General features: G+C 42.4%; 1 protein-coding gene across 9 annotated transcripts in view; it reads left to right on the top strand.

Annotated features, from left to right (window-relative positions):
- Window positions 1-14,357, top strand: part of LOC138763770 (FYN-binding protein 2-like) — a 148,122-nt gene that overhangs the window by 67,095 nt on the left and 66,670 nt on the right. For all 9 annotated transcript variants that reach the window (XR_011357773.1, XR_011357774.1, XR_011357775.1 and 6 more), the window contains exons 7-10: window positions 204-241; window positions 3,978-4,032; window positions 12,242-12,310; window positions 12,433-12,461. Coding sequence is in view for 6 of the 9 variants with exons in the window: in XM_069938487.1 (XP_069794588.1) it covers window positions 204-241; window positions 3,978-4,032; window positions 12,242-12,310; window positions 12,433-12,461 (191 nt within the window). In the remaining 3 variants the exon portion in view is untranslated. The remainder of the gene's footprint in view (window positions 1-203; window positions 242-3,977; window positions 4,033-12,241; window positions 12,311-12,432; window positions 12,462-14,357) is intronic.

Below are 14,357 nucleotides of genomic sequence, written 5' to 3'. Positions count from 1 at the left end.
ATTTGGGTTATAAAATGTAAGATTTCTTTGTAAATTATAAACGTCATGTTTAAATAGACTGCTAAATTGCCACAACATCTACAAATGTAACTTTCAATGCAGAAAATTTACTTGATAGGGTTAAAGTAAAATCTGATGGGGGTTTTGAGATTCTGAGGTTTAGAAATTGCATGTTTCATGAACTGAATTAATTTTTTTGACAGATCTGTTGAGCATCCCAGAAAAGTGCTTGATAATGTTGGTAAGCACTTATCATTGTGCTATGACTTTGATATCACTGGTTATTTGTGCAATATATTGAATGCTGTTTTGCTTGTATTTTGTGTCTAATCTAGGTTTAGTTTATCATACACAATTGAGTTAACAAGACTGAATTTAAATGGAATCAACAGCTGTTATAACCCCACACAAATCTCCGTTTGCTCATTAGATCATGCTCCTATGTTCTCATAGCATATCCATGTGGTAGCATTTTCCTTTCTCTGTAAGTAATTTGCTCCTTGTTTGGGCCTTGCCTTTTCTACCTGGCAGCTTATTGATTTCTAGAAAATAATAAGCCACCTATTTGTTTATAGCTTTCTCTATGGCCATACCATCTGTGGATTTTACTTTTAAGTTGACTGATCTATGCTTCTAAATTACTGTCTTTCTTTCTTTCTTCTTTCCTGAAATAAATTGCTTCCTTTTATTCCTCCTACCAACATGTACCATCTGAAGACTTCACTTCCAGTTATCCATCAACACTGCAGTGTGCTTTCTTACTCCCTGCATTTTCATATCATCTTCAAGTACCAACGATGCTTTTGTATTTTCCATTTCCAAATTGTTTTTGTGAATAGTGATTATCAGTGATCTTGGCACAGATGAATCCCTTTTGGTACAGCCTTCCCAATTTCCTCCTCGTCTGATAGATTTGATTCATTGTACCATTGGTTTGATTTTTTTTTTGCAAACTCTTTTCAATCCATTCCACTCTTGGGCAGCTGACTCCTCAACCTGACCGATGCCACAATCTCTGGTACCGCTTTACTCAAGGTTGCTGAATGTCTGTGACGATGATGTACTTCGCAATCCCTTTGCCCTTTTCCCCACTTCAAAATTCTGCATGGTTAGTGAAATGGTATCATTTTTAAAATCAGTGTAGATTTTTGTTTCTGTTGACAGAAAACATAACCTCCCTCTGGTCATTGACATTAATACACTTGCCTCTATTTCTTGGATTACTCTTTAAAAACATCTCGAACGTAAAGAAGCATTTAAATGTGAATAATCATTCAAATGCCATTAAGACAGTCCTACCATTGAAAATATAAAATTATAGAAACTGGAACAATTAATGGAACCAGAATGTTTAAACTGAAACTAATTCTTAGAACACAGAAGTTTAAATGAATCCTTTTGTTCCCTGCCATTGGTCTTTTCTCTTCAGCAGATCTAGATGATCAAGGTGGTTTTGACAATCTCCTCAGTATTACTCTGGGGAAATAGCATTGGATTGTGGCTGCAGTTAGTTTCCAAACCATGAACAATTAATATTAACCATCTGACTTTTAAATTTAAATTCACTCATAGAGCACGGTAACAGGCCACTTCAGCCCATGAGTCGGTGCCACCCAGTTTGCACCCAATTAACCTACACCCCTGGTATGTTTCGAACAGTGGGAGGAAACTGGAGCTGTTTGTATTCTGAGGTTGTATACCCTGGTCCCAGATTCCCCCACCATAGGAAAATCCTCTCCACAACCACTTTATCCAGGGCTTTCAGTATTCAATAGGTTTCAGTGAGATCCCACCCACCTCCCCTGCACCCCCACCCCCCCATATTCTTCGGAACTCCTGCAAGTACAGTACTAAAGCCATCAAATGCTCAACATATGATAACTGATTCATTCTGGGAATCATTCTCTTCTGGACATTCTCTAATGCAAACACATCCTTAGATAAAAAGACAAAATGGTCACAGTACTCCAAGTGCAGTCTAACCAATGCCTTATAAAAACTCAACATTACACCTCTACTTTTATATTCTAGCAATACATTTCAAGATCAAGATTCCTTCCTTGCCACTGACTCTCCGTGCAAGATTCCCTAAAGGTTAACTTGCAGAAGGACTCTCAAGTCCCTCCGAACCTCAGAGTTCTGGATTCTTTGCCTGTTTAGAAAGCCTTTGACACCTTTGTGCATTATTATAAGCTTCTCTACAATTACGTATCAACAATCAAACACGTGGAACAATCATATACATTTACACTTATGAATGAAAACACAAAAATCTGTAGACACTGGATAAAGTAAAAACATAATGCTGGAGAACCCCTTGATGAAAGGCTCAAGCTTGAAACGTCAGTTATGTACTTTTACCTTTGCTATATAAAGGACACTGTTTGACCTGCTGAGTTTTTCCAGCATTGTGTTTTCACATTTACACTTATTCAGGCTAGTCCTTCTATTGGTAACATGAGTTAATCATGTGTTCTTATTATGGGAGGGTTGAGATGATTTTTTTTTAAAGATTCAAAAGTTCCTTTTATTGACACATTAAAAATGTAATATGCATGATATACTTCAACTTTTGTCTGGTGTAAGGCAAACAAAAAGTCGCCATGAACATTGCTTCTTTCTCCCATTTGTGGTGCCAGGCTAAGGAGGGTACCTTCAGAGCTACTGAGTGTTTGTGGATTTGCCTCCTACACCCCTACAGCTGCACAGACCCCAATTCAAACCATGGCAACCTGAGCTCCAGATCCATACCTCCGATTCGATTAGGGTACCTTCAGGAGCCCTTCTTGCCCTCAGCACCCTCTCAAATCCTAGTTCCAATGCCCAGGCCCCATGAGCCAAACTCCAGCAGTCCATAGCCTTGGTGTGGGTCCTTCAACCGCAAGTCACCTGCAGCCTGTTTGGGTCCTTGAGTTGCTCACTGGTCTGCTGCCATGGACTCCGACTTGTGCTTCTCGGAAGTGAGGGGGGTGGGTGTAATTCTCCCCTTTTCTGTTTTCGTGTGCTGGTCTGTTGCTCCCCCGGAGTCTGCAACACCTCGTGCTATGCTACCCAGCACAGGTGCTGCCATCTGGGGAACAGACTTCTGAGGTGGCAGGAATTTAAAAAAAAACATCGTTAGCTCCTTTTACAAGCTATTTATAGCCTGTACTGTGCCATCGACATCAGGACCAGGTAGTCGGATCCTACAGAGCAGCACTGTGCCTCCAGTCCCTGGTCTCCTGGGTCCACACTAGCGGAAGCACTCAGTGCCGGATTGAAGTATTGTGGAGCCTGTAGCAAATAATTTAAAGGGGCCCTAATTAGTGCTGGCTGGCGCATGCATGGTAAGGGGACAAATATTTACACTGAAATTACTTCCCTCCCTGCCCTGTTAAAACTTTCACAATTTGTTAAAACTTGCAGCAGCTTGTGGGATCTATGGCCGTCTTCATTACCCATAATCCCTCCCACGCAGTTGAAACCACTCTGCATTCCCCTGGGGTTGACACTGGCAGAGTGGTTCCAGCTGCATGAGGGGTTATGAATAACCAAGACGGCCATTGGTCCCACATTGAGCTGTTGCCGTTGTCTGTGTTAATAACCCAGGTTAAATTTAAGGTTAGTGATTTTAGCCAATTATCGCCTTTAACGGGGTTATTTACACAGAGTATTAGTGGAATCTGATTGCTGTAAAAAGAGGAAAATGTTTCTCATAATTCATCGTACATAAACATGAGGACCCTTGAAATAATGGGGCCCGTAACATTTGCTCCTCTCGATACTACGTTAATCCTGCCCCAGCAGCGCTGCCGTTATGATAGCTCTGGTAGTGTCGTCATTTTTTTAAAAAAAGCTTATTATTCAAAAATGCTGTCTCAATTTTGCAAAGTTTTGAATCATGAAATGGTCATTATTTATGTTGACAAGTTAATTCAGTTAGCTTGTACTGCACATTTTGGATCTTTACTCCTTTTCCTTTGCATTAATTAATTTAGAGTGTGGACAGTGCCAAGAAACAACGGATATTAAAAATGAATTGGAGAAAAACAGGTCAGTATATGTATAAGCTCAAGAATTGCAAAAATGTGTAACTGCAATAAAGAAATATCAAGTTTAATTTCATTTTTTTTTCAGTAATATCCATGAACAATCATTGTTTTTCATTTGCTGTGTAAAAGAATTCTCTCAGAGAGTACTTAAAATACAGAATAGTGTTTAGTAAATATTTTATGGAATGTTTTAGTGGTAAAATATAATATTTTTATGCTCTTACTGAAAGGTGTCTAAGTAGATTTGTGTTTTTCTTCCCTCTAATGTTTACTGATTGAGCAGAGGAGTTCACTTTTTTCATGATTGTACTTGTGTATATGACAATAAATCTCACTGACATTCTTAATTGGTGCAGTCAAGCAAAACCTTTTGATTTAAAAAAAAACTAACGACAAAAATATACCTTAAATTATCCCAGTGCAGGAAGTGATATTAAATATAAAAGATAAATAATAAAAATTCACAATTACAGTTTGTGCAAGAAAAAAATTCAGTAAATAGTCCAATTGTGCAGAGAGGTATTTTTGCAGTCCCAGTAGAGTTTTTGGTCAGGATAACAAGGGAGAGGTTCAAGAGCCTGTTGCTTGGGAAATCTGCTCTTGAATCAAAACCTGCTGGACTTCAGGCTTCTGCACTGTCTTTCCAAAGGAAGCAGTGAAAGGAGGTTGTGATAAGGATGATGGGCTCCTTTATGTTGTTGGGAGCCTTCTTCAGTCAGCACCTTGTGTAGATGCCTTCATTAAATGGGAGTTTGAAGTCTGTGATAAGGTTGCCGATGCTTGGTTCTTTCCTCAGCCTTCTGCTTTCCTGGGCATTTGAATTTACCAAACCAAGCTGTGATGTAACCAACCAGTGTACTTTCCACAGTACAGCTGTAGAAGTTTGAAAGTGTGTTTGATGACATGCTAAATCTCTTCAGATTTCTTGGAAAGTAAAGGTGTTGGTGTGTGTATTTCACAGTGTTCTAGCTTCAGGAGAGGCTCTCAGATTATGTGGACTCCCAGACACTTGAATACTTAACGTCTCCACTACTGTCCCATTAGTGCAGACAGGTTCATGGTCCTTTGGCCTAACATTCCTAAAATCCACAAGAAGCTCCTTGCTCGTGTTGACCTTGAGAGCAAGATTGTTGTTCTGACACCACCCAAACAGATTCTTAATCTCTGTACTATATTCTGATTCATCACTTTCCATTAGTTGGCCAGCAACAGTGATGTCGTTAATGAATTTATGAATTGCATTGGAGCCAAACTTAGATACAGAGTAATGAGCGCACAGGAACGAGACCAGGGGACAGAGTATATGGCCTTGAGGTGTCCCTGTGTTGAGGGTGAATGAAAAGGAGATGATTGGCATCTGCCGATGACAAAGTTAAGGATCCAATTGCAGAGGGATGAACAGAGTCCCAGGTGTCACATTTGTGGTCCGAAATGTGAAGTTAATAAAACATTAAACACAAGTTTATCAGGTAAACTTCTCTGTGGCTTTATTCTCCCATTTCCTTTGTTCTCCTGCTTGTGCTCTTATCTCTCTCTCATACCACGTGACTTCCGGTACATCTCATACATATTCATTATCATGACATCCCTCCTTTAATCAGAAATAAACTTTACCTTCACTTACCAATATCCCTCGGAAACCTACAAACATCATAACTAATGGTAATACTATAACTCAACTACATAAAATTTACTTCCTACAGCACTCATACATGCACTTTATGATATAAGATTAAATACTGTCCCAAAGTTCTTATTAAAACTATGGCACAAAGTCTTCGTATCGTTTGGGCGGTTTCCGGTTTTGTTTCGGCCTGCCTGCGATATTGTCGTCGCTTCTCGTTTGTTCACTCTCAGCGTCGGAAATACTGCTCGCCACGGCTTCAGGTGTTTCTGGCGCTCTAGTCACTTCATCAGGAGTGCTGGTAACTGCCTCTGGAACATCATCAGGTCTCTCAGTTTCAGCATCTCGTATTGGCCTTTCAACCTCTTCGCTCGATGTATCTCTGGACTGGTACCTTTTTACACCTGATTCATTTCTCTTATACAGGACTCTAGTCGGAGACTTGACTGTCACCATACTGCCATTTCTTGATACAACAGTATAGGGTTGATGGTAATAAGGTGTATCTAGCTTACCACCAGTTTCATGCCTCACTAGAACATTATCTCCTGGCATGATGTCTGAGTACTTGGCTCCACGTTTCAAATCTGTGTACAGCTTTGCTGCACCTTTCTTTTCAGCATCGTGGTCCCTCATCTCCTGGTCGTCTCGGATTTCCTTTATTTCTGGCATTTTTGTGCGGATTTTTTTCCCAAAAAATGCTTCTGCAGGACTTTTTCCAGTGGTTGCATGAGGTGTTGCTCGATAGACAGCCACATAAGATAGCAATGCTTCTCGCCAATTTTGTCCTTCTGCGTGTGCAATCCTCAATCGTTTTTCAATGGATTGATTTTGTCTCTCTACTTCCCCGTTGGCTTGCGGCCATTTTGGAGTTATTTTATGATGTTGGATACCTGTGGTCCTCATGTATTCCGCAAATGTCTCTGAAATGAATTGTGGACCATTGTCAGAGTATAATGTAACAGGTAATCCATATCTTGCGAATATCTCTGCTAACGCTTGTATTGTTTTTTCAGTGGTTGTGGACTTCAACACCACGTACTCATAGTATCTGCTGTAGTAATCTATCACTACCATAATTGATTCACCCGTCGGTAAAGGTTCAAGAAAATCAACAGCTACGTCGATCCATGGTCCTGTCGGAAGTTGCGTACTCCGGATCGGTTCTGGCGGATTACTCCTACTTGTGATTTGACATCTGTGACAAGTTTTAACAAATTTCTCGGCGTCTTTATCACAACTTGGCCACCATACCTTGGTTCTGAGGTTTTGCTTGGTACCAACAATGCCTAGGTGTCCTTCATGCGCTAAGGATACGATCTTCGGTCTCAATCTTTGCAGTATCACCAATCTGCAACCTCTTAATACACACTGTCCGATGCAACAAAGTTCGTCTCTAATGGGAATGTAAGCCTTGTGAGTACACTTGTCCCATTGTCCACTCTGTATGCATTCTCTTACTTCCATGAGTTCTGGATCACGTTCGGATTCTCTCTCGACTTCCTTCGTAGTCACAGCTTTCGGTGTCGACTGAATAGCTACGAAGCGTACAAAGCTCTCTGTTTCTGTTCCCAATTCTGACTTGGAATGTGGACCACCAACCTTCACCAATCTGGACAGCGGATCAGCAATGTTTGCTTTCCCTGCAATGTGGATTACTTTATATTTGTAGAGTTGTAGTCTGAGTACCCATCTCTCTATTCTGGCACATGGTTTTGATCTAGGTGCATAGATCACCTCTAATGGCTTATGATCTGTGATGAGTTCAAATTCAATGCCGTATAAATATGCATGGAACCTCTCACAGGCCCATACAAGTCCGAGTGCTTCTTTCTCTGTCTGAGAGTATCTTCTCTCCACATCTGATAACGATCTGCTGGCAAGGGCAATGATTCTTGGTCCTCCATCATGCATCTGGACCAACATGGCTCCTAAACCAACCGGGCTGGCATCCGCTATGACTTTGGTTGATGCCGCCGGATCGTAATATCCAAGAGTTTTTGCATCTGTCAGGCTTTGCTTCAGCGCAGTGAACGCTTTCTTCTCCTCAGATCCAAAATGAAATGGTACACCTTTCCTGGTTAGTTTCCTTAGTGGTTCTGCCACTGTAGCAGAATTAGGAATGAACTTTGCACAAAAATTGACCAATCCTAGGAAACTCCTCACCTCTGTTGCGTTCTGAGGTGCACGTGCCTTTGCAATAGCTTTCACCTTGGCCTCTGCAGGGTTTAGTCCTTCCCATGTAAGTCTGTGTCCCATGAAGTCCATTTCTGACACACCGTACTGGCACTTGTTTCCATTCATGGTAAGGCCTGCCTCCTGTAGTCTAGATAGTACACGCCTCAACCGTTTGTCATGCTCTTCCTTCGTTGGTGCATGGACTATGAAGTCGTCAGAAATGTTGGCAACTCCAGGAATGCCTTGAATCACTCGATGGATTTCATACTGGTAGATCTCCGAAGCTGCATTAATTCCAAATGATAGTCTCTTGTAACGATACAATCCACAGTGAGTCACAAATGTTGTCACATCTCGGGAACCTGGATCCAGCTCTAATTGATGATAGCCCCATTTCAGATCAATTTTTGAGAATATCTTGCTGGTAGTTAGTTCTTGAAGTATTTCCTCCACTGTTGTTATAGGGTGTCGTTCTCTAATTATAGCTTCATTGGCCATTCTCATGTCAACACATAGTCTTATGTCACCCTTTGGTTTGGGCACAATCACTACGGGACTGACCCATTGTGTCGAATGTTCCACCGGTTCAATAATGTCTTGTTCGATCAATTCTTTAATTTTGGCTTCGACTTTCCCACAAAGTTCAAACGGAGTTCGGCGCATTGGTTGTGCCTTGGGTTTGACCGTTTCATCTACCGCTAGCTTCAATTGTCGACCTTTCAGCTTTCCTACTCCTTGGAAGACTGCAGGGAATTCTTGCTTCATATCCTCGTATGACTGAATTGAATTGACACAAGCTCCAATATGAAGTATTGCCAGGTCTTGCGCTGTGCTTCTACTCAGCAATGGTTCTCCCTTCTCTTCTATGACCATAAACTCTGCTTCGGTGTACTTATCTCCAGCTTCAACAGTTGCAGTAAAACATCCAATGGTCTGCAATGGCTTGGTTGCTGTGTATGGATACAGTTTCTTGGAACACTTCTTTGAGGTACAGATGATCTTTTTCCTTTTCAACTTCTCCCATAAATGTCGATCAATCACATTACTGTCACTGCCTGAGTCTACAATGACCTGAACTGTCACTCCACCAATGATCACTGGGACCTTCTCATGATGTACTTCATTCAACGTAAATTGATAATATCTGTTCCTCCTGGGTATCATCATCGTCACCGTCTATCTGGCGAATGGTAACATAACATAACATAACAATTACAGCACGGAAACAGACCATTAGGCCCTTCTAGTCCGCACCGAACCAAACACCCCTTTCTAGTCCCACCTCCCTGCACAATGCCCATAACCCTCCATCTTCTTCTCATCCATATACCTGTCCAACCTTTTCTTAAATAATACAATTGACTCCGCCGCCACTATTTCTCCCAGAAGATCATTCCACACGGCTACCACTCTCTGAGTAAAGAAGTTCCCCCTCATGTTACCTCTAAACCTCTGCCCCTTAATTCTTAACTCATGTCCTCTTGTTTTAATCTTTCCTCCTCTTAACGGAAATTGTCTATCCACATCCACTCTGTCTATCCCTTTCATAATCTTAAATACTTCTATCAAATCCCCTCTCAACCTTCTACGTTCCAAAGAATAAAGACGTAATCTGTCCAATCTCTCCCTATACTCTAGATGCTTAAACCCAGGTAACATTCTGGTAAACCTTCTCTGCACTCTCTCCACTCTGTTTATATCCTTCCTATAATTAGGCGACCAGAACTGCACACAGAACTCCAAATTAGGCCGCACCAACGTCTTATACAATCTCAACATCACCTCCCAACTCCTATATTCCATGCAATGATTGATAAAGGCCAGCATACTAAAAGCCTTCTTCAACACCCTATTCATGTGAGTTTCTACCTTCAGGGAACGATGTACCGTTACTCCTAAATCTTTCTGCTCTTCTGTATTCCTCAATGCTCTCCCATTTACCACGTATGTCCTATTCTGATTCTTCTTACCAAAATGAAGCACCTCACACTTATCAGCATTAAATTCCATCTGCCATTTTTCAGCCCACTTTTCTAAGCAGCCCAAATCCCTCTGCAATCCTTGAAAACCTTCTTCATTATCCACTATTCCACCTATCTTAGTATCGTCTGCTTATTTACTAATCCAATTCACCACCCCATCATCTAGATCATTAATGTATATAACGAACAACAATGGGCCCAATACAGATCCTTGAGGCACACCACTGGTCACCGGCCTCCAACCTGACAGACAATTATCCACTACCACTCTCTGGCCTCTCCCTTTCAGCCAATGTTCAATCCATTTGACTATCTTAAAATTTATACCTAAAGACTGCACCTTCCTAACTAACCTTCCATGTGGTACCTTATCGAAGGCCTTACTGAAGTCCATATTGACAACATCCACTGCGCTACCCTCATCCACATTCCTAGTCACCTCTTCAAAAAATTCAATCAGATTGGTCAAACATGACCTTCCTCCCACAAATCCATGTTGAGTGCTCCTGATCAGACCCTGTCTATCCAGATGTTTATAAGTACTATCTCTAAGAATTTTCTCCATTAATTTACCTACCACAGACGTCAAACTTACAGGCCGATAGTTGCCAGGCTTCCTCCTTGAACCCTTTTTAAATAACGGAACCACATGCGCAATGCGCCAATCCTCCGGCACTATCCCCATATCTAATGACATTTGGAAAATTACCGCCAGAGCCTCTGCTATTTCCTCCTTCACTTCTCTCAATCTCCTGGGGAAGATCCCGTCTGGTCCCGGAGACTTATCCACCTTTATATTCTTCAAAAGCCTTAAAACTACACCTTTTGTAATCTCTATATTCCCCATATTTACCCAATTTGCTTTTTTTATCTCACATCTCCCAATATCCTTCTCCTTAGTGAATACCGAAGAAAAGAAACTGTTCAATATCTCCCCCATTTCTCTAGGCTCCACACACAGTTTTCCGCTCTGATTTTCTAAGGGACCAATTTTGTCTCTAGCTTTCCTCTTACCATTAACATATTTGTAGAACTCTTTTGGATTAGTTTTCACCCTGCTTGCCATAGTTTTCTCGTACCTTCTTTTAGCTTTCCTAATTCCTCTTTTAAGATTCCTCTTACATTCAATGTATCTTTCAAACATCTCCTTAACTCCATGCTTCTTATATCTAATGTACGCCTCCCTTTTTCTTCGAACCAATTTTCCAATATTCCTTGAAAACCACGGCTCTCTCAAACCTTTTGCCCCTCCCTTTAACCTAACAGGAACATAAAGCTTTTGCACTCTCAAAATCTGATCTTTAAAAGACTTCCATCTCTCTACTACATCCTGCCCATAAAACAAATTGTCCCAATGCACACCCTGCAAGTCCTTTCGCATCTCCTCAAATCTAGCTTTTCCCCAATCAAAAACCTCAATCTTTCCAGGATACTTTCCTTTCCCCCAGGCTTTGCCTTTGGAAGTTGTACTCTTCCTCTTCTGGTCTGCATTGGACTTGCTTTTGCACTTCTTTGCAAAGTGATCCTTACCTCCACACTTTCTGCAAACTTTGCCTTTGGCCGGGCAATATGGGTCTTTTCCAAAGTGACCTCGATTTCCACATCGATAACACTCCACGTCCTGTGTCGACGAATATCTTGGCTGATTATGGCGATGTGAGAGCCTCTTAATTTGCTGGCTTGAGTTGTCTTTCAGGGTCATGGTATGAAATTGCCCTTCAACAGCCTCTAATGCAGCAGCAATGGTTAAAGCATCGGTGAGTTCCAACTCACTCCCTCTTTCCAGTAGACGTCTTCTGAGTTTATCTGATCTGCAGTGCTGTACGACTTGATCCAATAATTGGTTGTCCAAATCAGATGGCATGTAATTGCATCCAACAGCTAGCTGGCGTAGTCTCATCACGTACTGAGCAATTGTCTGGCCATCTTCTTGCTCCTTTAATGGGCTATTCAAAGCCTGTATGGAGCTGACAGCAGTTGGCTGGGTGGTTGGAACCTGCAAGTGTGCTGCATCTCCACTCCTTGCTCCCCGCAGGTCCGCAACAGCAGCAGCGCTGCCATTACAGCGGCTCCGGCAGCTCCGCTGTTTTCAAGCATCTCCATCCTGTAATCCTTGCATACACAACTTTTGTTAATTTCCAACAAATGAACATGTTTGGGTTATTGATAGTTCTCAGAAAAGGAATGTTGTAATCTGGAGACTTCCTGTACTGTTAACAAATGAAACAAATATAGAGCTTGCATGTGGTCACTGCAGAATTATTCCCAGCAACAATTCTATTCAGTTTAACTTAAAAAAAAATAATTAATTCATCTTGTTTTGAAAACCAAATCAGATATGATTACCACATCAGGTATTTTGATCAGGATTTTACAAAAGACATCTCAGAACATTTAATCTGTTAATTTACATTTTGTGTCGACAGAACAAACACGATGAATTGCCTGACTAAAATATTGCAGAAAAAGAAAGAAAAGAAAGTTACAGATGAAAGGTAAAATTGATGAGATTTACCACAGATTTTGTAAAAACAATTCCCTGAAAATTTGCTAGTCAATGCTGTCAACAAAACTTGCTTTTCCTTCCTTTGTTCATCATTTTTTTATTCGTTTTCAGTCCTTCACAGACCCAGCAATTTGAACGAGGTAAGATTGATATTTTCTCACAATTTCAATGCTAAAAATTAATTTTGTTTCTTGCAATCTAATTCTGTTCTAGTGGGTCATAATTCAAGGCAAAATCACTTGGATTGTAGCATTCTCACAGCATTTTGATGGAGAATTTAAGATGGAGTTATTCAATAGCAGCTGCTTTTAAAAGACTGGTGGATTTTCTTGAATCTCTAGCCTTTGGTTATTTTTTGTGTGTGGAAGCCAAGTTGAGAACAGTTGATGGTCAGATATTGGCCTTGTGCTAGCGTACTGGAAAGAAAGGTGGAAACTTGCGGAGCAGAGATTTATCAGCAGTGCTATCCAAATATCTTTTCCAGCATCAGAAGATGTACTTCTCAAACAATTTTAACTGTTTAAAAGTCATCTAAGCCAGTGGTTCTCAACCTTTTTTTTCCCAATCACATACCACTTTAAGTAATCCCTATGCTGTTGGCTCAAAAGATGCTCACAAACTCAAGCTAGCATGCTGGAACATCAGAACCATGCTAGACAAGGCTGACAGCCACCGACCTGAACGTCGATCTGTCCTCATTGCACAAGAACTCCTCAGACTTGACATCGACATAACCTCTCTCAGTGAAGTCCGCCTGGCAGATGTAGGCAGCCTCCAAGAACGCGGCGCGGACTACACACTCTACTGGTCTGGCAAGCCTTCGGATGAACGACGCCTATCTGGTGTAGGCTTCATGGTCAAGAGCTTCATTTCCTCCAAACTCGAAAACCTTCCGACAGGCCTCTCGGACCGAATCATGTCCATGCGACTCCCCCTTCAAAACAAGCGTCGCATCACCCTCATCAGTGTCTATGCTCCAACCCTCCAGGCGGAACCAGCAGAAAAGGACAAGTTCTACACCGACCTGCGCAACCTCATCCAACGCACCCCTACAGCCGACAAGGTTGTCATCCTGGGCGACTTCAACGCTCGTGTCGGCAAAGACTCAGAAACCTGGCCAGGAATCCTGGGCAAGCATGGCGTCGGCAAGTGCAACGACAATGGGCGCCTCCTGTTGGAGCTCTGTGCAGAACAGCGGCTTGTCATTACAAACACCCTTTTTCAGCAGAGGGACAGCCTTAAGACCACCTGGATGCATCCCCGATCCAAACACTGGCACCCCCTGGACTACATCTTGGTGCGAGAAAGTGACAAACGAGATGTGCTCCACACCAGGGTCATGCCTAGCGCGGAATGCCACACTGACCACCGGCTGGTTCGCTGCAAGCTCAACCTTCACTTCAAGCCAAAGCCCAGGAACAGTAAAGCCGCCAGAAAGAGGTTCAATGTTGGAAACCTGCAGACAGACAAAGCGAGAGGAAACTTCCAGGCAAACCTCAAAGCAAAGCTCGACGATGGAACCCGCCTCACGGACCCGTCCCCTGAAACCCTCTGGGATCAGTTGAAGACTACCATACTGCAATCCACTGAAGAGGTACTGGGCTTCTCCTCCAGGAAAAACAAGGACTGGTTTGATGAAAACAGCCAGGAAATCCAGGAGCTGCTGGCAAAGAAGCGAGCTGCCCACCAGGCTCACCTTACAAAGCCGTCCTGTCCAGAGAAGAAACAAGCCTTCCGTCGCGCATGCAGCCATCTTCAGCGCAAACTCCGGGAGATCCAAAATGAGTGGTGGACTAGCCTCGCCAAACGAACCCAGCTCAGCGCGGACATTGGCGACTTCAGGGGTTTCTACGAGGGTCTAAAGGCTGTGTACGGCCCCTCACCCCAAGTCCAAAGCCCGCTGCGCAGCTCAGACGGCAAAGTCCTCCTCAGCGACAAGATCTCCATCCTCAACCGATGGTCAGAACACTTCCAATCTCTTTTCAGTGCCAACCGCTCAGTCCAAGATTCCGCCCTGCTCCAGCTCCCTCAACAGC

This window comes from Narcine bancroftii, chromosome 5, assembly GCF_036971445.1.
Source record: "Narcine bancroftii isolate sNarBan1 chromosome 5, sNarBan1.hap1, whole genome shotgun sequence".
Classification (NCBI taxonomy): Eukaryota; Metazoa; Chordata; class Chondrichthyes; order Torpediniformes; family Narcinidae; genus Narcine; species Narcine bancroftii.
This window is presented reverse-complemented; position numbering and strand designations above follow the sequence as displayed.